At 46.7% G+C, this 26,509-nt stretch overlaps 1 protein-coding gene across 1 annotated transcript in view; it reads right to left on the bottom strand.

Moving 5' to 3' along the window:
• SMARCD2 (SWI/SNF related, matrix associated, actin dependent regulator of chromatin, subfamily d, member 2) overlaps positions 1-26,509 on the bottom strand; it is a 59,261-nt gene that overhangs the window by 20,783 nt on the left and 11,969 nt on the right. The window contains exons 2-5 of the mRNA XM_066587515.1: positions 8,542-8,723; positions 6,962-7,004; positions 5,341-5,463; positions 1,138-1,257 (exon numbers count right to left, since the gene is read on the bottom strand). Coding sequence (XP_066443612.1) covers positions 1,138-1,257; positions 5,341-5,463; positions 6,962-7,004; positions 8,542-8,723 — 468 coding nt within the window. The remainder of the gene's footprint in view (positions 1-1,137; positions 1,258-5,340; positions 5,464-6,961; positions 7,005-8,541; positions 8,724-26,509) is intronic.

Here is a 26,509-nt window from a genome sequence, read left to right as displayed (position 1 = left end):
ACGCTACCATCTCATGCATTGGATTCCAGTGCATCAGATCAAACGGACGATTTTCCACCGCATGAAAGCGCTCAGCTGGCTAAGATAGGGCATTTTGACCGGGCGCTTTTACACCGGGCAGAAAAGATAGTCCTGGAACTATCTTCCTGGCCAGAATACGGCGGCTGCTCCTATAGACAGCGGCCGGAGAAGGGATGTGGGAGGGAGTTTAGCAGCGTGACTATTAAACTCCCTCCCCCTTCTCTCCACCCCTTTCCGGCTGTTTGCAATGGGAGGGGGTGGATGGGGCAGAGCTACTTGCTATGCTCCTGCCCCCTCCTATTGCTGGCTGCCGACAAGGGGCTGAGAGGTGTGGGAGCTTAGCACACTCACCCCTTGCCAAGAGTCGGTAAGGGGGCGGAAAGGGGGAAGGCAATTTAGCAGAGCTAAACTGTCTTCCCCCATTCAACGGCAATCCGGGCTTGGTGTTAATGCATCGGGCCTGGGCTGTCTGAAAGGGTGCACAAACAACAGATTTGTGGGTCCCTTCATGAGTTTTTATGTTGCTGGCGGGTTTTTATGTTGTACCTGCCCGCTGGTCTCTAAAGATTCGGGTGCCGGCGGGGGGAGAGCGGTGAGTTGCGTGAGTGAGCAGGGAGGAGCGGGGGAAGGGGGGGGGGAGAGTGAGAGAGAGATCTCCTCCCTGTTCCTCCCCGCTCTCCCCCGCCGCTCCCTGCCCCCCGACGGCAACCGAATCTTTAGAGACGAGCGGGGAGATACTCGCATAAGGCACTACTCGCTCGAGTACTTTGCCTTAACGAGTATACTCGCTCATCTCTAGTGCTGGATTATCAATTGCTGTATTTGTAAAAAAAAAAAGTACATAAAACTCATTTGTGCGGGTGGAAAGCCCTCAGTAAGGCCGTCTGAAATAAAATATTAACACAAAATATCACGCTGTGAATTCCCTAATTGGTTCTCCCTCCTAAATCATTCGTTTCTGGCATTCATAAATCCTAAACCCCATTGCAGTTCCGTGCTGAAAACAAGCAAAAATTTATGGATAATTGGCTAGCAGATTAAAGGTATTTCACTGTATTATGACCCATGGCTTTCCTTTTAAGAGCCGTGAAACCCTCATCAATGTCTCCTACTCACATCTTCCAGCAATTTCCCCTCCACTCGCAGCTCCCAGGAGCTCACTTTTTCACCTTCTTCTCCATCAGGTTTGCCCGGAGTGAAAGTATTGGAGATATATATCCTCAGCTTACGCTTTTGCTGTAGAGTAAGAAGTGTATTATAAAGTTAGGGAGGTGAGGTATGAACCTATTAAATCTAACGCTCATTTATCGCCCACTCGCCCTAGAAGGAAATGAAACACAAAATAACAATCTGGATTATTACACAACTGATTTTGTGTTCATGAAGAGAAACATAAAAATGCCACCAAAGAAGGCGAATACCCAAAAAGCCACATATCACCGAGTGCGGTAACAGGAGGATTCTGGGCAAGTTAATGTTTCTGTTCATGAAATACAGAAATAAATTCCAAGATATTAAAGTAACACTTTAACCCCTTAGTGACCGCCCCATTGCCTTTTTACGTCCTGGCTTTTGTGGGCTTTAATCCTCAGGGCCGTAAAAACACGAGGATTAAAGCCGCGGGGTCTGTGGATATGGGAGCTGTTGCACTCTCCGACCCCGGTGCTTTATTCTACAGGGCTTGTGTGGTTTTTACAGCCCTGTAGGATAAAGCCCAGACAACTAGTAAGTGAAAACACGTATGGGTGGTTACTAACAGTGTGTTATAGCTAGTGTAGGCCTGATAGGGTTGAACATGACCGGGGCTTCAAAAGGCCTCATACATATTAGGGAAAAGTTGTCTGAACTTAGAGATTTTGGAGGGACCAGACAATTTTCTTGCGGGTAAAGGGGCCTCCTGACTCTTCCCAGCCGAAAGAAGAACACTGAATTGCATTGTCCAATCCTTTTGTTCTTCATGGAGACAAACTGCTGCCAGGAATATCAGACAGTGGCTTTCTCCACTGAAAACACTTGAACGTACACCCCAACTGAGCATTCATGTCTATGAGTCAGGTGAGATAATTGTCTGCTTTAACGAGTGTTCTGCACCAAAAAACCACCAAAAAGGGAATCCGTGTTCCATGCAGAATACACTGGCTTGCCAAGAGTTATGGAACGTAAACTAACAATGCGTAGGACCCCCTACAGCTCGGCAAAGTACAGCAAATTGACCTGGCATTGATTACACAAGTAGATGGAAGACATCTGGAGGAATATTGGGCCATGCTGTCTGGATAGCCACCCAAGGCTCCGTGGTACCGTAGTTGTAGGTGCAGGACCTTAAGTGCGAGGGAACCTCTCCACCACATCCTATAAATGTTCAATTGGGCTCATGTCAGGTGTACGTGCAGGCGGCACCATTAATAGAGCCAGTGCTGGACGACTTGGTGCATTATCCTGCTACAATTTCCCATCATTGTGCGCTCCATAGTGCAGAGGGTCGCTGGAATGAAGGATAAGAAGAGGGAATATGAATAACTTTAGAGCTTGTGCAGCAGCACAGCACTCTGAAAACCCCAAAACAGCAGCAGCCTTCTCAGCTAAAGTGCAGGCGCCTCTGGTAAAGTACCAACAGAATGGTTAATGGCCAGATAAAGGCACAGAAACGCGTTGCCTGAATGAAGACCTTTCCTCCACTAGTGCTCTGGATGCTGTGGTCTCTTGGTTTCTTCTCTGCCACCATTGTGGAGGTAGGTACATGACATACATGAAGGTCACTGATGTGTTGAGGTGGACCAGTGGACCTAACCCATGCCATGAGAACAACCCCGCACCAGTATGGAACACCACCAGCCCGCATAGTGGCTTGTTGATAACTGGAGTCCATGTCTTCATGGGGTCTGCCCACACATGAATCCTACCATCAACCCGAAACAATTGGTACCGCGACTCACTGAACAACGTCACATGTAGCCAGTCCTCTATGGTCCAGTTAGCAACCTCAGGAGCCCAGGTGGGGTGCTGTGTCCGGTGTCATGGTGTGAATAGAGGTGCTCTGGTGGATCTTCTGCTCCCATATCCCATGGAAGCTTAGGAACGCGGTACGGACCTGCAGGATATACGTGTGGGGGTCTCCTGCACTGAATGTGGATGTTACATCTGCCAGAATCAGTTGTCTGTTCGCATAAACAATTCAAGCGAGGCGCCGCTGATCATGATCATGAAGCACCTGAGGGCAGCCACTGAAGAGTGGTAAAGTCTTCTATGATGTATCCCCGTAACACACGTGACACTGTGGATCGATGAATGTTGAATTTCCCATCCGTCTGCCACTCACTATTATGCCTTGTTCCAAGTATGATAATTCACGTCGCCTCGCCAGGAGCACGCTGGCCAGGGTTCAACTTCACTCACGATATAAGACTTCACAACTTATACAGGTGTAGACGTTCCCAAACCGTCACCAGAGGTAACGACACTTCCTAATCTACATACATACTGCTATCCCAGGACTTATGGCACGTCAGTGTATACATACAATTAAAGAAAGATTAAAAGCGATATAATTATCAGATTTTTTTGGCTCAGCGGACTAATATTCATGTAGTTTGTTCCTTACTTGTATTGTATTTTGTGGTGGACCTTTAGGTGTCATGGAAAATATCAAGGTGATAATAATACTCTATGGGGCAGAATTACTAATACTGTCTAATAGTTAGAATTTAGAGCCGACAGTATATAAATGTGCTACACTTATCACAGTGACTGCTGAATGATAAATTAGTCCTTAGACTGTCTAGTCTCATGTTATACCACCTATTCATTGGTTTAGTTTACAACTAGAGATGAGCGAGTATACTCGCTAAAGGCAATTGCTCGAGCGAGCATTGCCCTTAGTGAGTACCTGCCCGCTCGAGACGGAAGGTTTGGATGGCGGCGCGGGGGAGCGGTGAGTAGTGGCTGTCAGCAGGAGGGAGCGGGGGGGGGAGAGAGAGATCTCCCCTCCGTTCCGCCCCGCTCTCCCCGGCAGCTCTGTGCCCGCTGCCGGCACCCAAACCTGCAGTCTCGAGCGGGGAGATACTCACTGAAGGCAATGCTCGCTCGAGCAATTGCCTTTAGCGAGTATACTCGCTCATCTATATTTACAACTAAAATTGCAACAAAATTTGGCACAATTTTCGGCACACAATGTCACATTAGGCTTTGCCCCCATTTACTAAGCCATCTGTTGGACGAGTCATAAAAAACATCTAAAAGTGTCTGAAAACACATGATAAACGCGGCACTAACCAACAAGACTGTTGTCTGGCACTATTTGAGCCAGAAAACCGTTGAATTTTCAATAGTAAATCTGCCACGTTGTATCTAACCGCAACGTAACAGAAATGCAGGAGCCTTTTGTCCCATCAGTGTTAAGGCTCATTTACACGTAACGATTATCACTCAAAATTCGTTCAAATGACCGAAAATGAGCAATAATCATTACATGTAAACGCGGGCATCACACACTTTTCGTTTAAACGATGATTTTAAGGTGAAGTTAAAATTCATCGTTCATCTACTGGGAGATAAAGCAAACAGGTTTACCTCTCAGTAGACCATACGCTGTCATCTCCAAGGGAGACGGCAGCTAACACTGTAATCTGCTGGCAGCCATGAGCAGACCGATGCAGCTGTGTGCACAGCTAGGGCTGTGATTAATCACAGGCTGGGCTCTGCAAACAGCCCCTGGAGGCCCTTTTACATGCAAATGAAGATAATAAAGGCTATTAACACTTAATGCAAATAGATTGCAAAATCTTCCAATGTTGCAGTTCTTTGAAAGATTATATCTTTGCGTGTAAATGGAACTTCAGTTTTTTTCTGTCAGGTTTCTCTTGCGTTCTGAGGCTGGCTTCACACGGGTGTGGGCAATATCAGGCTGTGCTTCACCGCTTGATATCGCCCTCGCAATCCATGTAAAACAGCTGCCGCCGGCCCTATTGAAAACAATGGGGGATATCGCCAAAAGGTTGGACAAGCTGCAATTTTTTTTACCTTCATAGCATTGCAACATGTTGCTATGCAGGACAACATCACAAATGTGAGCCAACCCATTCAAAAAGATGGGTTTCATATCTGTGCGAGATCTGTGCGTCTTGCAACGCACAAATCTTGCACGATTTTCTCGCCAGTGTGAAGCCTAACCATGAAGAATATGACATATCAATCATGGGTACTGTAAAGATGGAAGCCATACCGCCAATGTGAACACAACCTAAACCAGTTCCATCACTTAAATTGATCACCGAAGTTACCATACTGTAAACATCTAACATAAGTCGTCACTCCTCTTACAGTAAGAGGTTTCTTGATGGCATCTTGGATCTCCATCCTCTTCCTGGCAATTGTTTGATCTAGTTTTCGCTCAAACGCTAAGAGGTCCATATACGCCTGTGACTCTGGGACCAGCTCTCGGATCTTAAAGGAAGAAAAACAGACTCAGAAGGTGTAAAGATGTAAACCATCCATGAAAAAGGGTAATAAAACATATGTTAGACTATCCCAACAAATTGGACAATTACTTTTTAAAGGGGTACTCTGGACGTATTTAAAGGGACGCCGATAATTAGCAAGATCTGTTTTTGCTGTCAGTGGGTGGAAACATTCATTGTCTACATCCTGGTGCTGAAAACCTATGTTCAGCTACCACTGGTGCAGAGCTCACTAGAAGGCCCTCATTATATGGGCCCTTGGGCGGCAGAGTCAGGGTGCTTTCATGTCTGCGTTGGAGATTTTGCTTTCCTACTCTGTTTGGGCAGTAGAAAAGGAGAATCCCCACTGTAGAACAGTTTCGTCTCTAAACAGAACCGAACAGCGCCGAAGTGGTCAATGGGGTCTGCCCACTTTCCACTCAGCTGCCCGACTTTTGGATGGAAGAAAAAAGTGCTGCATTCTTCCGTTTTTTTCAGCTGGATCTGCGACAGAAGTTCCGGTCGGAAGTTCTGATGCAGATGTGAAACCACCCTCACATTGTGCCCCCTGAGTCATTTATAGGCCTGTCTGTGCCTCTGAGTAATTTACATGCCCCACTATATCCCGTGAGTAAATAATTAGGTTCCATTGTGCCCTTTGAGTCATTTATAGGCCCCACTATATCCCGTGAGTAAATAATAAGGTTCCATTGTGCCATTTGAGTCATTTATAGGCCCCACTATATCCCGTGAGTAATTAATAAGGTTACATTGTACCCTCTGAGTTATTTATAGGCCCCACTGTAGGCCTGAGCAACTATTAAGGTCTCACTGTGCCCTAAAGTACTAAGCTCACTCACCTCCATCATACTCCCACAGCATCCTCCATCCTCTGCATTGGCATCTATTGGCCAGCATCATGCGGGACAGCACTGGTGGCATGATGACATGGCGCTGGACAGTGGGCGCTGGACAGTGGGGCAGGACGTGTTCTGCTTTCTGCGGTGCCATGGTACTACATGGACCCTTTTAAACTGAATGATTATATCATTCATATTCTCGCGGGACTGCGTGAATCAGAATAATAATGGTTCGGTCGAAACGCTGTCGGCGACTGATTGATGAAAAAACATTCGTTCCTCGCTCGCTTTGTGCAGGCAGAACTGTTCATCTATGAAAAACTGCCTATTTACCATGACTGGAGGCTGGCAGGCGGAAGCGGTCTCCGGCTGCTCTGCCTTCATTCACGGAGGGATAATCGCTGGGACGTCTGTTGGGTAATTAAGTGCCTGATAGTCATCCCGTGTAAGAGGAACCTAAGACGTGGGTTCACTTAATGTCTAAGAATGAAATCAATCACACCACTGAGTGCCCCCCCCTAAGGTCAGTGGCCCTCGAACACTTGCCAGGTTTGTCAGTCCTGATGCCAGCGCAGACAAGAAACTTGCCAACTCCTTTAAGAAATCAAAGTAAGTAATCTTCAAAGTAAACTACAAGAAACTTACCCTCTGCGGTAAAACTTTATCGGCCATTTTTCTTCTCTTCATTCTAGAAAAATTCAATAAAGAATCGCTGATTACGCTTTGTTTCCCAGTTTCGGACAACCCCTACTTGTTAGAATGGTTCCTTGACAATAAGCTGATCACGAAGTGTCTCCCTGCTCTGACCCCAGTGATTAGTTATAATCCGAGAAACCTGGCGGTAAGGCTACATTCACACGGGCGAGCATGATATCGAGCCAGGACATCCGGCCCAATATCGCGCTTGTCAATGTGCGTTTTACACGTGGATGCGGGGCATAGGCCAATATCAGAAGAGCGTATTGCAACACATCCCTAATATGGATCAACATTACAGACGTGTTACAGCTTGCATGACAAGCGTATGTCATCAGTATTTCATTACTATCTGTTCAGTATTTGCCTCCGTACACTGACCAGTATTTAGCCGATATCAAAAGAACAGAAATCTGAAGGCAAATACACAAAAAATAGATCATGTTGTGTTTTTAAAAAAACTAGAGTGAAACATGTGAATAGCTCTATAAATTGATATTAGCTCCGTATTACGGTACGCAAATACGGAACTAAAATAGGCTCGTCTGAAAGCGGCCTTAGGCCTCGGTCAGACGGGCATTTTTTCGCGCGATTTGCGGATCGCATAACGGATAAGCATCCGCAAATCGCGTGACCGGGGACGACGATTTGCTGAAAAAGCTGCACCTAGCAGCGTTTTCAGTGAAACCGCCCCGCACTGCCCGCTATCCTCTGCCACAGCTGTGGCAGAGGAGAACGATGTTCACCCATTGAATTCAATCGAGCCGGCAATACAGCTGTCATTCAATAGCTGAGAGCTGCCTCTGATTGGTCCCTGCGTTCAGCCAATCAGAGGCAGCACTCACTCACCCATTCATGAATTCATGAATGGGTGAGTGAGAGCTGCCTCTGATTGGTGAGGGCTATGACCAATCAGAGACAGCCCATTCAGCAGGCGGGGATTTTAAATCCCCGGCTGCTGAATACTACACAGAGCAGTTCAGGAGAACTGCCGGCCGGACGCGGCTGAACTCCGTCTGCAGGGAAAAGGTGAGTATATATTTTTTTTTTTTTTTTACACATTTTAGGATGTTTTTCAGGGAAGGGCTTATATTTTTAAGCCCTTCCCGAAAATTCATCCCGCACTCGCCGGCAGCCCATTGCTTTCAATGGAGCCGGCTGTATTGCCGGCTCCATTGAATTCAATGGGCGAACATCTTTCTTCTCTGCCACAGCTGTTACAGCTGTGGCAGAGGAGAACGATCTTTAAGTATATGTTGTCAATGGGGCCGGCGCTGCTGCCGCCGGCCCCATTGAGCGCATATATAGAACACAGCGATGCGCAGAACGCAGATAGGCGCGTTCGCCGAATTCTGTCCTATAATTGATCGCACATCCGCATAAAAAGCGGACATGTGACCGATCCCATTGGGATGCATTTGGTCTATAGATCTGCAAATCGGACCAAAAAACGGTCGTGTGATCGAGGCCTTATAGTGTAAAAGTGGGATGAATAGACTATAAAACGTAGACTCTTGAGGACTACTCACCTTCTCTGGTTTGGTAGCGAAGGATGTCCTTGTGGGGTCATAAGCCTTTTTCTGAATGAGTCCATCAGCATAGGGTTCATACCAGGTCGCATAGGGGTCCCTGGTCCATATGTCGGGAGCATAGGTGCTCCAATCGGCATGCCTGGTACTGGCATTCGGGCACCAGGCATCATACCAGGGCGCTGCAAAAGTAAAAGCACTATGAGAGAGAACATCTGAAAGGTATTGGCTATAGCCTAAAGATACAACCATAATAGGCAGCTACATCGTTTATTTGATTTACATACAGATAATTGGCTCTAACGATTGTTCTCAGTCATTCTGGTGGAGAAATCTGTGCATCGCAGTACAGCAAGTCATGCCATCTGTTAAAGTGCTTGTAAACGATTCTACAGGTACACTTTGACAAGCGGGGCACGTATGGCAGTTGTGTAGTGTAAAGTGTATTAAAAAACAGCTGTGAGAGGAAATGTTGGGGAGCGATGCTGTTATACACAGATTGCTGAATACTTCATATCTGCAGCCACACTGCTCATCTAGAGTGCGGGAGGTACATAGACGACACTTATGCATATACAGCTTCTATAGGGGATGACAGACAACCCTTGTAGTGGTCGGTGGGATCTACACTACACTGGGGCGCGGGAGGTACATAGACGACACTTACGCATATACAGCTTCTCTAGGGGATGACAGACAACCCTTGTCGTGGTCAGTGGGACCATCACAAGTGTCGTCTATGTACCTCCTGCACCCTAGTGTAGTGTAGATCCCGACAAACAACCCTTGTAGTGGTCGGTGGGATCTACACTACACTGGGGTGCGGGAGGTACATAGACGACACTTGCGTATAGACAGCTTCTCTAGGGGATGACAGACAACCCTTGTAGTGGTCGGTGGGATCTACACTACACTGGGGTGCGGGAGGTATATAGACGACACTTACACATATACAGCTTCTATAGGGGATGACAGACAACCCTTGTAGTGGTCAGTGGGATCTACACTACACTAGGGTGCGGGAGGTACATAGATGATACTAGTGCATATACAACTTCTATAGGGGATGACAGACAACCCTTGTAGTGGTCGGTGGGATCTACACTACACTGGGGTGCGGGAGGTATATAGACGACACTTACACATATACAGCTTCTATAGGGGATGACAGACAACCCTTGTAGTGGTCGGTGGGATCTACACTACACTGGGGTGCGGGAGGTATATAGACGACACTTTCACATATACAGCTTCTATAGGGGATGACAGACAACCCTTGTAGTGGTCGGTGGGATCTACACTACACTGGGGTGCGGGAGGTATATAGACGACACTTACGCATATACAGCTTCTATAGGGGATGACAGACAACCCTTGTAGTGGTCGGTGGGATCTACACTACACTGGGGTGCGGGAGGTACATAGATGATACTAGTGCATATACAACTTCTATAGGGGATGACAGACAACCCTTGTAGTGGTCGGTGGGATCTACACTACACTGGGGTGCGGGAGGTATATAGACGACACTTACGCATATACAGCTTCTATAGGGGATGACAGACAACCCTTGTAGTGGTCGGTGGGATCTACACTACACTGGGGTGCGGGAGGTACATAGATGATACTAGTGCATATACAACTTCTATAGGGGATGACAGACAACCCTTGTAGTGGTCGGTGGGATCTACACTACACTGGGGTGCGGGAGGTATATAGACGACACTTACGCATATACAGCTTCTATAGGGGATGACAGACAACCCTTGTAGTGGTCGGTGGGATCTACACTACACTGGGGTGCGGGAGGTACATAGATGATACTAGTGCATATACAACTTCTATAGGGGATGACAGACAACCCTTGTAGTGGTCGGTGGGATCTACACTACACTGGGGTGCGGGAGGTATATAGACGACACTTACACATATACAGCTTCTATAGGGGATGACAGACAACCCTTGTAGTGGTCGGTGGGATCTACACTACACTGGGGTGCGGGAGGTATATAGACGACACTTACACATATACAGCTTCTATAGGGGATGACAGACAACCCTTGTAGTGGTCGGTGGGATCTACACTACACTGGGGTGCGGGAGGTATATAGACGACACTTACGCATATACAGCTTCTATAGGGGATGACAGACAACCCTTGTAGTGGTCGGTGGGATCTACACTACACTGGGGTGCGGGAGGTACATAGATGATACTAGTGCATATGCAACTTCTATAGGGGATGACAGACAACCCTTGTAGTGGTCGGTGGGATCTACACTACACTGGGGTGCGGGAGGTATATAGACGACACTTACACATATACAGCTTCTTTAGGGGATGACAGACAACCCTTGTAGTGGTCGGTGGGATCTACACTACACTGGGGTGCGGGAGGTATATAGACGACACTTACGCATATACAGCTTCTATAGGGGATGACAGACAACCCTTGTAGTGGTCGGTGGGATCTACACTACACTGGGGTGCGGGAGGTACATAGATGATACTAGTGCATATGCAACTTCTATAGGGGATGACAGACAACCCTTGTAGTGGTCGGTGGGATCTACACTACACTGGGGTGCGGGAGGTATATAGACGACACTTACACATATACAGCTTCTATAGGGGATGACAGACAACCCTTGCAGTGGTCGGTGGGATCTACACTACACTGGGGTGCGGGAGGTACATAGATGATACTAGTGCATATGCAACTTCTATAGGGGATGACAGACAACCCTTGTAGTGGTCGGTGGGATCTACACTACACTGGGGTGCGGGAGGTATATAGACGACACTTGCACATATACAGCTTCTATAGGGGATGACAGACAACCCTTGTAGTGGTCGGTGGGATCTACACTACACTAGGGTGCGGGAGGTATATAGACGAAACTTACGCATATACAGCTTCTATAGGGGATGACAGACAACCCTTGTAGTGGTCGGTGGGATCTACACTACACTAGGGTGCGGGAGGTACATAGATGATACTAGTGCATATACAACTTCTATAGGGGATGACAGACAACCCTTGTAGTGGTCGGTGGGATCTACACTACACTGGGGTGCGGGAGGTATATAGACGACACTTACACATATACAGCTTCTATAGGGGATGACAGACAACCCTTGCAGTGGTCGGTGGGATCTACACTACACTAGGGTGCGGGAGGTACATAGATGATACTAGTGCATATACAACTTCTATAGGGGATGACAGACAACCCTTGTAGTGGTCGGTGGGTTCTACACTACACTGGGGTGCGGGAGGTATATAGACGACACTTGCACATATACAGCTTCTATAGGGGATGACAGACAACCCTTGTAGTGGTCGGTGGGATCTACACTACACTGGGGTGTGGGAGGTATATAGACGACACTTACACATATACAGCTTCTATAGGGGATGACAGACAACCCTTGTAGTGGTCGGTGGGATCTACACTACACTGGGGTGCGGGAGGTACGTAGACGAAACTTGCGTATAGACAGCTTCTTCAGGGGATGGTAGACAACCCTTGTAGTGGTCGATAGGATCTACACTACACTAGGGTGCGGGAGGTATATAGACGAAACTTACGCATATACAGCTTCTATAGGGGATGACAGACAACCCTTGTAGTGGTCGGTGGGATCTACACTACACTGGGGTGCGGGAGGTACATAGACGACACTTGCGTATAGACAGCTTCTCTAGGGGATGACAGACAACCCTTGCAGTGGTCGGTGGGATCTACACTACACTGGGGTGCGGGAGGTATATAGACGACACTTACACATATACAGCTTCTATAGGGGATGACAGACAACCCTTGCAGTGGTCGGTGGGATCTACACTACACTAGGGTGCGGGAGGTACATAGATGATACTAGTGCATATACAACTTCTATAGGGGATGACAGACAACCCTTGTAGTGGTCGGTGGGATCTACACTACACTAGGATGAGGGAGGTACATAGACGACACTAGTGCATATACAGCTTCTCTAGGGGATGACAGACAACAACTCTTGTAGTGATCGGTGAGATCATCCCAAGTGTCGTCTATGTACCTCCTGTAGATCCCGAGAGAAAACCCTTGTAGTGGTCGGTGGGATCTACACTACACTGGGGTGCAGGAGCTACATAGACGACACTTGTGCATAGACAGCTTCTCTAGGGGATGACAGACAACCCTTGTAGTGGTCGGTGGGATCTACACTACACTGGGGTGCGGGAGGTACGTAGACGAAACTTGCGTATAGACAGCTTCTTCAGGGGATGGTAGACAACCCTTGTAGTGGTCGGTGGGATCTACACTACACTAGGGTGCGGGAGGTACGTCCACGACACTTATGTATAGACAGCTTCTCTAGGGGATGGTAGACAACCCTTGTAGTGGTCGATAGGATCTACACTACACTAGGGTGCGGGAGGTACGTAGACGACACTTGTGTATAGACAGCTTCTCTAGGGGATGGTAGACAACCCTTGTAGTGGTCGGTGGGATCTACACTACACTGGGGTGCGGGAGGTACGTACACGACACTTGTGTATAGACAGCTTCTCTAGGGGATGGTAGACAACCCTTGTAGTGGTCGATAGGATCTACACTACACTAGGGTGCGGGAGGTACATAGACGACACTTGCGTATAGACAGCTTCTCTAGGGGATGACAGACAACCCTTGTAGTGGTCAGTGGGATCTACACTACACTGGGGTGCGGGAGGTATATAGATGATACTAGTGCATATACAACTTCTATAGGGGATGACAGACAACCCTTGTAGTGGTCGGTGGGATCTACACTACACTTGGGTGCGGGAGGTACATAGAGGACACTTGTGCATAGACAGGTTTCTAGGGGATGGCAGACAACCCTTGTAGCAGTCGGTGGGATCTACACTACACTAGGGTGCGGGAGGTACATAGACAACACTAGTGCATAGACAGCTTCTCTAGTGCTGCTCCATTCATTGCGATAGAGCCGATGGAAACACGTTAGCTGAGTACGAGTATTCGGCTATCTCTGGCAGTCCTAGTGAAGTGGCACTGTGCATACCTGACTGCTGCTCCACTCAGTCTCCTCCTCACTGCAGGGGGTGCAGTGAGCCCATAGTGAGGAGGAGAGGGGGACATGGAGACGCCATTCTTGGGATGGGCAGGGGTCTCAGTGGTGAGATCCCCATTGATCACTTTTATCACCTATCCTGAAGGTAGATAATAAAATACAATTTAGGTACAACCCCTTTAATGATGCCATTTTGTATGCAATTTGTATGTTTAGGGAAAATATATTCTATAACTTTTATCAACTTTTGGGGGAAGAGGGTGAAAATACACTGCAATTCCACCATTGTTTTTTGGAGTTTCGGTTTTACAGCGCTCAGTGTAGCATACATGAAATGGTAACTTTATTCTGAGGGTCAGTATGATTACAAATATACCAAAATTATAGAATGTTTTCTCGGCTTTTCTACTTTTGTTCAGTACAAACACTTTTATTTTTTGTGTCGCTGCATTCAAAGACCCAGAACGGTTACGTTCCCATCGACGGGGCCGGGAGGGGGGGGGCTTGTTTTTTATTGATTTTTTTGGAAGGTGGCATGCACAAAAAACAGTTTGTCTTTTTTTTATAGTCCTCACTGTGCAGGATAAATAATGTGCTTATCTTATTGTACGAGTCTTAAAGATGTCGAGATACAAATTATGGATTTTATTCTTCTTTATTTATTTATTTATTTTTTAAATAAAGGACCGAGTATATTTGCTCACTTTTCTCTCTATGTCCTAGTAGAGGCTTCAACGTGAGATCGTCTGACAGCCCTTATAATATACTACAATACTTTTAAATTGCAGTGTAGTAATACACAGAAATTACTGTATCTATTACTGTAGGTTTGACTGACATGGCAGGCCTGTAGAACATTGCCATGGCAAGTCATTGCTCACATCAGGGGGACCTCTCCCATCCCCACTAACCGCTTAGAAACTGCAGTCAGCTTTGACTGCAGCATTGAAACAGTTTAAAGAAGTTATCCAGCTTTTAACCCCTTAATGACGTGGCCCTTTTTTTTACTTCCCTTCTCATGTTTACCTCTCTCCATGATTTATTCATCGACATCGGAGGGCTTGTTTTTTGTGGGACGAGTTGTATTTTTCAATGGTATTATTTAACGTACCATATAATGTACTGAAAAACTTAAAAAAAAAAAAACTAAGTGGAGTAAAATGAAAAAAAAATGAAATTCCGCCATCTTTTGGTGCGTCTTGTTTCTTACGGCCCACAAACTGCAGTAAAAATGACATGATAACTTTATTCTATGGGTCAGTCCGATTACTGCGATATCAAACTTATATTGCGCCATCTTCTGCACCCAACTATTTTTCCGTTGACGTAGTTGTGCGAGGGCTCATTTTTTGCGAGACGTCCTGTAGTTTACGTTGGGTCCATTTCGGAATACATACGACTTTTTGATCGCTTTTATTGCCTTTTTCTGGGAGACAGGGTGGCTTTCACCGTGCGGGGTAAATAATGTATTACTTTGATAGTTCGGAGTTTTACGGACGCGGCGATACCAAATGTGTATTTTTGTTTTAGGATGTAGATTTTTTTTATTATCGCTATGGCAAAAGGTGGGTGATTTAAACTTTTATTACCTTTTTTTTTTTTACAATTAGTAACTCTTTATTGATCTGATGTTTACGTTTCTTTTAGCCCCCCTAGAGGACCACAACTGGTGAGGCTTTGATCGCTCCTGCAGTATGATGCAATGCCATAGCATCACATCATTTTGCGATCTGACAGGCAGTCTATCAAGCCACCCCACAGGGATAGCTTGATAGGCAGTTTGCTGAGACAGCCATGGGGCCTTTTAGGAGGCCATGATACCCGGTCGGCTCCCTGCGATCTCACCACGGGCGGGACCCCTAAACATCGTTTGGGGGATTTAAATGCCGCTGTCAGAATTGACAGCGGCATGTAAAGTGTTAATAGCCGTGATCAGCTATTTTGCATTTTAAAAAAACCATACTTTTTCTGTTAGCGTACGTTCACGCAATGGGATTTCGCCCCTAAAAAAAACGCAGTAAAATCTACAACTTTCTGTCACGGAAACGCACACAAAAAGTGATGTTGGAATTTTGCACGCAAATTTTGCTCACTGACAGGGTTAAATCCGCGTGCAGATCTGCTTTTAAAACTACAACTTTTGACTGGATTTTTAGAGATAGGATCCCGCCGTGTGAACAGACCCTACAAGTGTGTTCAAAGCCGCAACAAAAATTTCACAGGTAAATAGAGATGAGCGAACGTACTCGTTTTGAGTAATTACTCAATCGAGCACCGCGATTTTCGAGTACTTCAGTACTCGGGTGAAAAGATTCGGGGGGCGCCGGGGGAGCGGCGTGGCGGAGCGGGGGGTAGCAGCGGGGAACAGGGGGGAGCCCTCTCTCCCTCTCCCCCCCACTCCCCGCTGTAACCCCCCACTCACCCCCCGAATCTTTTCACCCGAGTACGGAAGTACTCGAAAATCGCGGTACTCGGGTGAAAAAGGGGGGTGGCCGAGTAGGTTCGCTCATCTCTACAGGTAAAACCTTCCACGTTTTTGCCGTGGTTACGCATCTGGTCATGGTAGAAACCGTAACCGCGCTGAAGAACACGTGGTCTTACTGCAGTTTTGCCCGCACAGCTTTCGGCCACTCTGACACATGCAGTCGGCAAAACACTGCGATTTTACTATAGTTTTCGGACGCAGGTTCCTGATTCTGACAGCAGGTTTTAGCGCAACCCCATCATTGTGATAGGTGATGAGGTGCGCTAAACGCAGTCAAATAGAGCAGACAGCGCTCGAAAATCGCCGCATTTCCTGTCTGCAAGGCCCCAGACAGGAAAACGCACTTGTGAGAATGGCCTTAGGCCTCTGTCACACGAACACATTTGCGCAGCTTTGCGAGTGAATAGAACCCATTGATTTCAATGGGTTCTTTCAAATAAGCATATTTTGCGCCAAAAAAATTACGCAGCTCTATTTACCTGCGTATTTGCGCATGAAAATACCACATATTGAGCTAATTAACTCCAATGCACGGGAGCGTGGTTTCACAGTAACACATGCACGCGCAAATATACAACCCCATTGCGCAAATACGTAGCACAAGTGCCTTAGGCCTGATACACACGAGCATAAGCATATTCGCGTGTGCTTTTTTGCATCAGGCGTTGCATATTTGTGCACGCAACTGTTTTTAACTGCATTTTCCTGCGTGTGCAAAAAACACGCGCCGATTCTCTCAGCCATTGAAATGGCCAATTAGCGAATGCACAGGAAAATAGAACATGCTGCGTATTTTTTGTTGCGACTGAACTGTGCATGCAAAAGGTGCGAACGTGAACGAACCCATAGAAATCAATTCTATTCCGCGTATTGCGAGCGCACATTTTACATGAGCAAATATGCGTGCAGATACGTTCATGTGAATCTGGCCTTATTCTTTCATATCTTGGGATTCACTCATTGAAAAACTACAAGTCCCAGCATGCTATGAAAGCTACAGAATATCAAACCACGCTGGGACTTGAGGTTTCTCAACAACCACAACAAAACCGCCTCCATTCAACGTGTTAAACTATGGGCACATGTTAACCTCAGGAGACATGCTCCATATCTGGTGGACTTGTCCTAGAGTGAAAAGGCTTTGGATTAGAGTCTACTCTATAATATACTCAGTTACAAACTACAACATCCGCAAGGACCCCTGGGAGGCCCTCCTAAACAAACGTATAAATAACATCCCTTCTGACTCCAGAAAACTAATATCCTTTTTTTTCCTAGCCACGAAGCAGGTAATTGCACACTCATGGCAAAAAGCCTCGTTAGACTTCACCGAAGTTAAACGTAGACTAGACTGGTACCTAACAAATGAAAAACTAACCTCCATCTTATCTGACAAACACGAAAAATTCCTAAAAATATGGTCCCCATGGTTGGAATATTCACTTCCCTCACAAAACAATAGGTTCCTGCCCTCACTATAAGAGTTACGAAATAGAGAGGGAAATAAACAAACAAAACAATAAAAAGGGGAAAACCTTCTCAACCAACTGAAAGCTACACTGTAGCAAAACACATGGACCAGGACTGTCTCTGGCAATCTTCACCCCGCGGGAAACACCCAAGCTGTCCCTGTCACCCCCCCCCCCCCTCGTCACCTCCCCTACCTTGTCTACCCCTTATGTTCTCCAACCCCTTCTACATCACCAAGTTGGGCCCTGGCCAGGCCGATTATTCTATACACTGTTTCTCTTAATGAATACTGCAAATTAAGACTGAGCTGAGATACTACAAAAAACACCATGCTGAAGGCTCTCTGGTGTGCATCCCCTCAGTCTCCTCCATTTCATTGTAGACACTGCTTATTGTAAATCTGCATGATTGTACCACTTTTCAGCGAAATGTCTACCACTTTGTTGTAAAATTGTAAAACCTTAATAAAATACAAGTTAAAAAAAAACAAACTATGGGCACATGACAAATCGGGCGATTTGCCACACAGCCAACATGAGAACACCTCCGACGACTCATCTCCATATACCGCCAGCCAGAACCTCCAAGGAGTGAACTACACCGCCGCTCAATCTCATTGGCCGTCTAGTGTCACGTGACATCCTCATGATGGGATTGTAGTTCACCGTCATCACCAGGTCACAGCGTTCCGGCCTTTGAAACTACAAGTTCCATGATGCATTGCTTTGATATTTGGGCGGCAATTTCCCACCACTTTACCTGTGAGGCATTTCTAGGATTACTAAAGGTGAAGTAGTCCATGCGGTACCCGTCGGCATATATCTATATTATACTATAACAACCAATCAGGTTGAATCAGGGAACCCAAACAGCCAATGAGATTGCTGGAATTGTGAATCAGAACCAATGAGGTTGCTGGAATTGCTCCATAGTGCCGAACTTGAGTGTAATATCAAAAATCAAATCAAATCATGGTATTTGTATAGCGCCAACTTATTCCGCAGCGCTTAATATATATATATATACGTACTGTCGCGCAGACTGGAGTAATGGCCGCTATAAGACGGCATGATGTTAATAAAAGCGGATTATGGTAAATAATATGTAAAAATGACGTCAGACCGGCCGCAGCCATACAGTCCCAGCAGCGCGGAGTCTGTGACAGGACTGCGGCTGCCGATAAAACGTGAATTATACATGCATGAGTGTGATGTAGCACCGGCGGGCGGTACAAGCTGTGGCTGCTGAGGAGATGGATGACCCAAAACGTAGAGAAATGTGATTTACACACCAGCCTCGTGCGGCCTAAAGTACAACTAATGTGATTTACATGCAGAGAGATGGGGGGTGCAGGCCGAGGGGCATACATTATGGATGATGAGAGGAATATGTGGTACCCTGCCGGAAGGGAAAGTGTGCCGGATAATGGGATGTACAGGGGGGAAGTGCGGGATAATGGGATGTACAGGGGGGGAAGTGTGCCGAATAATGGGATGTACAGGGGGGAAAGTGTGCCGAATAATGGGATGTACAGGGGGGAAAGTGTGCCGGATAATGGGATGTACAGGGGGAAAGTGTGCCGGATAATGGGATGTACAGGGGGAAAGTGTGCCGGATAATGGGATGTAGAGGGGGAAAGTGTGCCGGATAATGGGATGTGCAGGGAGGGAAGTGTGCCGAATAATGGGATGTACAGGGGGGAAGTGCGGGATAATGGGATGTACAGGGGGGAAGTGTGCCGAATAATGGGATGTACAGGGGGGAAGTGCGGGATAATGGGATGTACAGGGGGGAAAGTGTGCCGGATAATGGGATGTGCAGGGAGGGAAGTGTGCCGAATAATGGGATGTACAGGGGGGAAGTGCGGGATAATGGGATGTACAGGGGGGAAAGTGTGCCGGATAATGGGATGTGTAGGGAGGGAAGTGTGCCGAATAATGGGATGTACAGGGGGAAAGTGCGGGATAATGGGATGTACAGGGGGGGAAGTGCAGGATAATGGAATGTACAGGGGGGAAAGTGTGCCGGATAATGGGATGTGCAGGGAGGGAAAGTGCCGGATAATGGGATGTACAGGGGGGAAAGTGTGCTGGATAATAGGATGTACAGGGGGGAAAGTGTGCCGGATAATGGGATGTACAGGGGGGAAAAGTGTGCCGGACAATGGGATGTACGGGGGGGGGGGGGGGGGGGAGTGTTAGGACAATGGGATGTACAGGAGGGGTTATGGGAGTCATGTGTGGAAACTTAATGGAGTCGTGTGAGGTATTTTATAGGTGGTCTTGAGAGGTATGTATATATATATATATATATATATATATATATATATATATATATATATTGTAGTAGTGCAGTACACATAAGGGCCTGTAGAGGGCTGCAGACAGGACTTCTGGTGCGAGGGTTAACACAAAGGGGTGGAGCAGGAACTAGAAAAGGGTCTGTTCCTGCCAGAATCAAGTTAGAGAGAGGACCAGTGCAGCATAGCTGAGGTGCTGCAGGCTGGTGGCGGTCCTGGGTCCAGAGTTCAGAGTCCGACAGGGGCGACTACCCTGGACTCACACCCAAGTGGGGTGCATATGGACAGTGTATATTGATGTTGGATGATATTGCTGTGTTTTGTGATTGCGGTAATGACAAATAAAGGCTGGCAGGAGCCAGATAAAGAAACCCACATCTCCTGAGCAGTTTCTACACGTGTAGTGTGCCATTTTCATGTGCCAGAGGGCGGCGATCCGCAGGCAAGTGTACCCCCGCTTGCTACAATATATATTGCAAAGTTCTACTGCTGAATGATGCATTGTGATGATTTTAATGAGTCCTCGCTGCAAAAATGTATAGTAATTATACATTTGGTATCAAATGACAGTGCCGTTCCTTTTACTATTGGAGCTTCTTTGAATGAAAATGATCCCTGGAGTGCGGCATAAAATCACGGGACAAGTTTTCCGTGGATCAGTTTCAGTGTGAATCGACATTAAATGGGAAAATCTACCGATCTGAGCGACTTCCAAAGAGGCGGGGTCATCGGTGCTAGACTAGCCGGGGCCGGGATGTCACTGCCAACCGTGTGAGGTTTTCTTGGGTAACAGTGTGGAGAGTATACAGAGAACATGTAGCGTAAGGGGATCCTGTAGATGAAAACAATTCCTCACCAAAAGGGGTCAGAGGAGGATGTCAGGAATCGTTCTGATGCACAGTCAAACAAATGCAAAGCTGGTGCTCCAACTAAGGCTGCCTGCACCAGAACGGGTCGGATTCCGCAGTGGAATCCGTCCCTGGGCCCGTGAGCTAGGTGATAATGTGGAATCCGTGACCCTTCTGCAATGTCAATTGCACATGGGCCGCGGGTCAGATGCTTCCATTGACTTCAATTGAAGCTGTCCGTGTGGAATCCGCACAGAAATCGAGCATGCTGTAATTTTTCTCAATTCCGTGAGTGTGCTGGAAGAAGCGATTTTTACATAGCACGCTATGAACATCTTTTGTTGCGGATCTGCGGCGCAGACCGCAGATTCCGCAGTGCAAATGCGTGCATGTGCCGGCTTCACAGGAAGGTATTTGCTCACGCAATACACAGTGAATAGAAGCTATTGACCTCAATGGGTTTGTAGACATGGATGTATTTTGTGCGCGCATTATTAGATGCATAAAGAACCATAGAACATGCGCTGTCTTGCTGCGCATTTGTGCACCAAAGATTCCCATAGAAGTTATGGAGGGTGCGCAATACGTAAAGAGATGAGTGAAACTTTATGGAATTGCGCTGGAAAAAGAACACACCTGGAACTAATTAGCCGTTTCAATCGGTGCGTTTGTTTGCTGTGAGCAAATGAACATGCCCTGCAGGCCGAAAAGGTACTGTGCGACCAATATCGCACTTGCCTGAAACTTGCCCATGTAATTGAACTCTAAGTATACAGTCAGGAGGATGAGCTGTGATCTCCTCTATTATAACGGTGTGACAGAAGCTGTGTGATCATCATCAGTATCTGTGATAGGAGTGTCTGCGTCCCCCTCTAGGCAGTTTCTGTAATAAATCCATGTAATAGCATCACACAGAATGGTAAATTGACTAGAAACTTCACACACAACCCCAAGTAGATCTTAGCTGGTCAGAACCGAGGTCACATGACCATCTGAGGAGAAAGTTTCAGATAGAGAGACACAACTAACAAAGGTAACATCAGCTCACTTATATACGAGGGGTGACTAAAAAGTTCTCAGCCCACCCATAATATACTTGTCCTAGCCGAATGTCAGTTTAGCAACTAATAGTACATGCCTTTGCTAGGTTACAGACCACATTTTTCATTAATATCTTTTTTTTGTTTCAGATATTGGAGTTTGAAGTGTCCAAGGTGTGAACATCTTCAAAAATGGAAAAAGAGAGCAAGCGTGCGGTCATCTAATACCTGCTGAGAAAGGGCATGAGTGCACAGGAGATCCATAATGACATGATGGAAACATTAGGGGAGGATTCCCCTTCCTGTTCCACTGTGAAAAAGTGGGTGGCGGAATTCAAGTGGGGGAACACCTCTGTCCAGGATGCACCTCGCAGTGGAAGACCGGTAACAGCCAGTACGGAGGAAAACGTCACTGCAATCCAGGATATCATCATGGCAGACCGGCGTGTGACAGAACGCTACATTGCTGAGAGAGTGGGCATATCTCAGGAACGTGTTGGACACATCATAAAAGTTGCACTTAACAGCAAAAAACAAATGCCAGAGAGACGTCATGTCAGCCGAAAACTTGACCCTTTTTGAGACAGATCCTGTGACATTTCTCAAACATTTTGTGACAATGGATGAAGAATGGGTTCACCACTTTCATCCCGAAACCAAGCTTCAATCGAAACAGTGGAAACACCCCTCCTCACCCACCCACAAGACGTTCAAGTCAGTCCCATCAGCTGGCAAGGTGATGGTCTCTGTTTTTTGGGATTTGAGGGGTGTTATTCTGGCTGAATACCTCAAAAAAGGTGAAACAGAGCATATTATGTTGCTCAACGAATGTATTTGAGGAAGGTCATCCAAGTGAAACGCGTCGGGAGGTTGACAAAACGAGTACTATTTCATCAGGACAATGTGCCCGCACACACATTGGGTGCAATTGAGTCCTGTGGCTTTGAACTGCTTTGGCACCCACCTTATTCACCCGATTTGGCCCCCGCTGACTTTCATCTCTTCCCTAAGCTCAAGAAACATCTAGCTGGAACCCATTTTCGATCAGATGATGACGTCATGGCTGGAGGACTTTTTTGCCATGCAGGAAGAAACGTTCTACAAGGAGGGTATAATGGGCCTGCAGCACCGGTGGCAAGAGTGTGTGGCCCTAAAAGGGGACTACATTGAAAAGTAGCCATAAACATTTGGACTACTGACAACCTTTATTGGGTGAGCTGAGAACTTTTCAGTCACCCCTCGTATACTGGGGGATAGCTATATAATACAGGACAAAAAAAAAGCCACTGGCATGGCCCTTTAAATCTGGTGCACACAAAGCCTGAGTAATCTAAAAGCCGCATCTCCTACAAGGATGTTTTTATAAGCCTCTCCTTAAAATGTTTCCATATACAACAGTGATAACTAAATCCAAAGCTTGTGTAATTTATAGTCAGGCTGCCGGGAATTGTACATAACCTGGAATTACCTCCAAATGTGTAATATCTACACAAAGGCAAGGGGAATGCGATGATATAGATGGAGTATATGAGCAGAAGAAGATTTATGGTCCGTCTATAAGGCCCATATTGAAGGCAGATTGTTGGAGAACGGCTTTTGAAAAGTTTGATCCAAATGAGGAACCTGTGAAATTCCAGTGATGCTACAGTTGTGCGGTCACTGGGAAGTTACTTTCACACAAGCATATTAGAAGCATTGTTGGGCCTGTTGTGACGAGTGTTCCGTCAGACTGAGTCTACTGATCGCAGCATTGTGGGTATGATACCGAGAGTTCGGGTCAGCAGACCTGCGGTTGGACCTGAACACTTATCGGTAATACGGGAGCAAAAGCGGCCTAAAACCGGGTAGTAGAAAAGAGTTGGGGCACAATTCACCCCTGCTATGCAGTGTATTCAATATATACACCCCCAATGAATGCAACTCATTTAATAAGTAATACATATCATGCACTTCTAGCATAAAACAGCACTAAAACTTTTCTCACTAGACCTGAAGACGAACACTGAGCAGAAATGGGCAAATGTAGTGTTTTATTTTGTGCTTTGTTATTCAAAGTTAGGCCCCCTGTCCATGGCCGGAACAGAATATCGCTAGCGATAGTCCGCCACGGGGGAGGAGGGAGGGGAGCGCTACAAGGTCTCCTCGATCAGACCTTGTAGGCTCACTGCGGAGAATTGCTATGATTCTCCACTCATGGACGTCGGGCTGCGCTTTCCATAGTTTTCCGATGGAAAACGTGTCATGAGTGTGATCGCCGTGGATCTCGCAATAATAACTTGAACGTGGACAACTAGCCTTAAAAAGAAAAAAACTCTGCAAAAAATTAAATACCATTAAAAAAGAAAAAGTACATAATTACTGTTTTGTTCATTCCGCCTCTCAAAACTGGAATAAGAAGCAGCAAAAAGTTGTATGTAATCAAGACGGGCTGATTCACACGACCGTGATCTTAGAGTATTATGCATGTGATGCACGGCTGTGTGACACGCGGTAAATGGAGTCAATGAAAGTACATGGACTTACATTAGCATGTAAACACTGCGTGTCAATATGTGTGTGAAAAAAATAGCAGCATGGTCTACTTCACCGCGTAGGTACTGGTGTCATATATCTCCACCAGAATAATGGGTGGAGTCCTGAGTATAAGGAAACGCTCCCAGCGGCTGATTGGCTGCCGCAGACGTGCCCTCTTGAGCTCGGCCTCCTGCCTCATCCTCCCAACCCCCAAGAAGACATGGCGCTGGAAGTGGGGCCGGCCCTGAAGCTCCTGCTGCTACTGCTGCTGCCCGCCCAACTCCTCCAGCAACCTCGCAACACTCCCACCCGGCCTCCAGGAACAGGGCTAAAGGCTGCATGTGTGCACTACTACACCGCGTCAGCCAATCCACAGCTGGGGGCGTGACCTGGCCATTCCCTATCACTGAGCCCCGCGAACCCATGTCTCCACCCATAGTTCCGGTGGAGACATAATGCACCAGTACCCACCGCATATCCCGCAGCGAGAGTCATATTCTTTCCTATGGGTACGCTGTCCAGACAGAGCGGGGAATATAAAGAAAACACAAAAGTTACACCGCTTGACCGCACGCTGGAGATACGCTACCATGCGCAGTACACTAGCTGCCATACGTTGCGATAGCCATCTGTCTGCTGCCTCACATAGACCGGTAAAACTCTGCGTGACCCACACCGCGTTTTACGCATACGGTCGTCTGCATGAGCCTGAATGGTTATCAATAAAAACTGCAGATCGGACCACAAAAAAAACCCTCATAAAGTTCCGTTGACCATAAAATCAAAGCGTTACGGGTCTTTTAATGTGGCGACACAAACATTAATTTTTTAAGTATATTACGTAAATCGTTCTGCCCCACAGAATAAAGTCATGTATACCAGTGAGCACCGTGGGGGGAAAAACATAAAAAAAATAATTAAACAATTGCTTCATCCCACCTCCCAAAAACATGGAATAGATAGTGACCAAAATGTCATATGTAACCCTAAAACATTGAAGTCAATGGAAGCCGTCCGACCCGCAGCCCATCCACAACTGACATTGCAGATAGGCTGCGGGTGCCCATGTTACTGCCTAGCGGCGGCACGGGGGAGCATGTATATTTAAAATATACAATCTATACTGCGCATGACTGACGGCGAGTGTCGGTGGTCATCTGCAATACAGAAAGAGAAGGTACGCGGGGTCAGAACTGTATTCCGCTGTGGGCTCCCGCATACGGAATCCGACTTGTTCATGTGCAGCCGGCCTCAGCTGCATAAAGGCTTAAACTGTCTGTACAGCTAAGGCTCTATTCACACGGGTGGTTTTCATATGCCGGTTCGGTCCGCGTCCGAGATGGACAGAACTTGCATAGAAAAAAAAACATTCATTAATTCACATCTGCGGTTTTTCACTTGGATCAATAGCTTAGTCAGAATTTTAAAAAAATCGCTGGATGCCCCATTTTTGGGCAATTGTTGTTTAAGAATTGCTCATTATTGTCTATGGGAGCGTGAGAAAAACGTATCACACTTGAATGCCATGTGAGTGCGATCCGCTTTAAACGTCGTTACAATGGGGGCCATATGAAGAAAAAGGAAGTGCGGATCAGTGAACAACAGATGCAAAGCACACGGACATTGCATGTAAAAAAACTGCTAAAACACATATAAATCGCAGTAAAATCCACAGAAAATGGAAAGTTTTACATGTCAATACTAGGGGGTTAAAGGAATGTTAGTATGATAAACGGGGGAGAACCCACTGCAACCCAATATTAGCTCATGTTCACACATGGTGCTATAGGGCGTCTCAGAACTGCAGCACAAAAGCTTAATGATCGGCTGTTTGTAAAGATCCGACTACCGGATACCGCACCGATCACGGGAAAGGTCCTGGACGTCCCTGAAAGAATGGAGCGGCGGTCACATGTGCGCATTACTGCTCCATGCATTCCAGTGGGACTGCTGGAGACACACAAGTGCTTGAATGCATCATGAAGTGTGATTGTTCCCAGAAAGAGAAACCACGTGATCTTGTAGATATGATACCTTTAACCCTTTCCAATCCACTGTCTGAAGACTGTCTGATTGAAGCTTGTACATCTCCGATGTCGGAAGACGTCCGTCAGGGTATTCTTACTGTATAATACTGGCCGCTCTGTTGTCAGGGGCCTCTCCAGCATATCCCATACCGCAGTACTGGCTCTAGCCAGCAGATGGCGCCATTGTGAAATGGCAGAAAGAGAAAGCCCCCTAGGAAACC

Source organism: Eleutherodactylus coqui, chromosome 13 (assembly GCF_035609145.1).
Source record: "Eleutherodactylus coqui strain aEleCoq1 chromosome 13, aEleCoq1.hap1, whole genome shotgun sequence".
Lineage (NCBI taxonomy): Eukaryota > Metazoa > Chordata > Amphibia > Anura > Eleutherodactylidae > Eleutherodactylus > Eleutherodactylus coqui.
The sequence above is the reverse complement of the archived record's forward strand: the minus strand, read 5'-3'. Positions and strand labels throughout refer to the sequence as shown.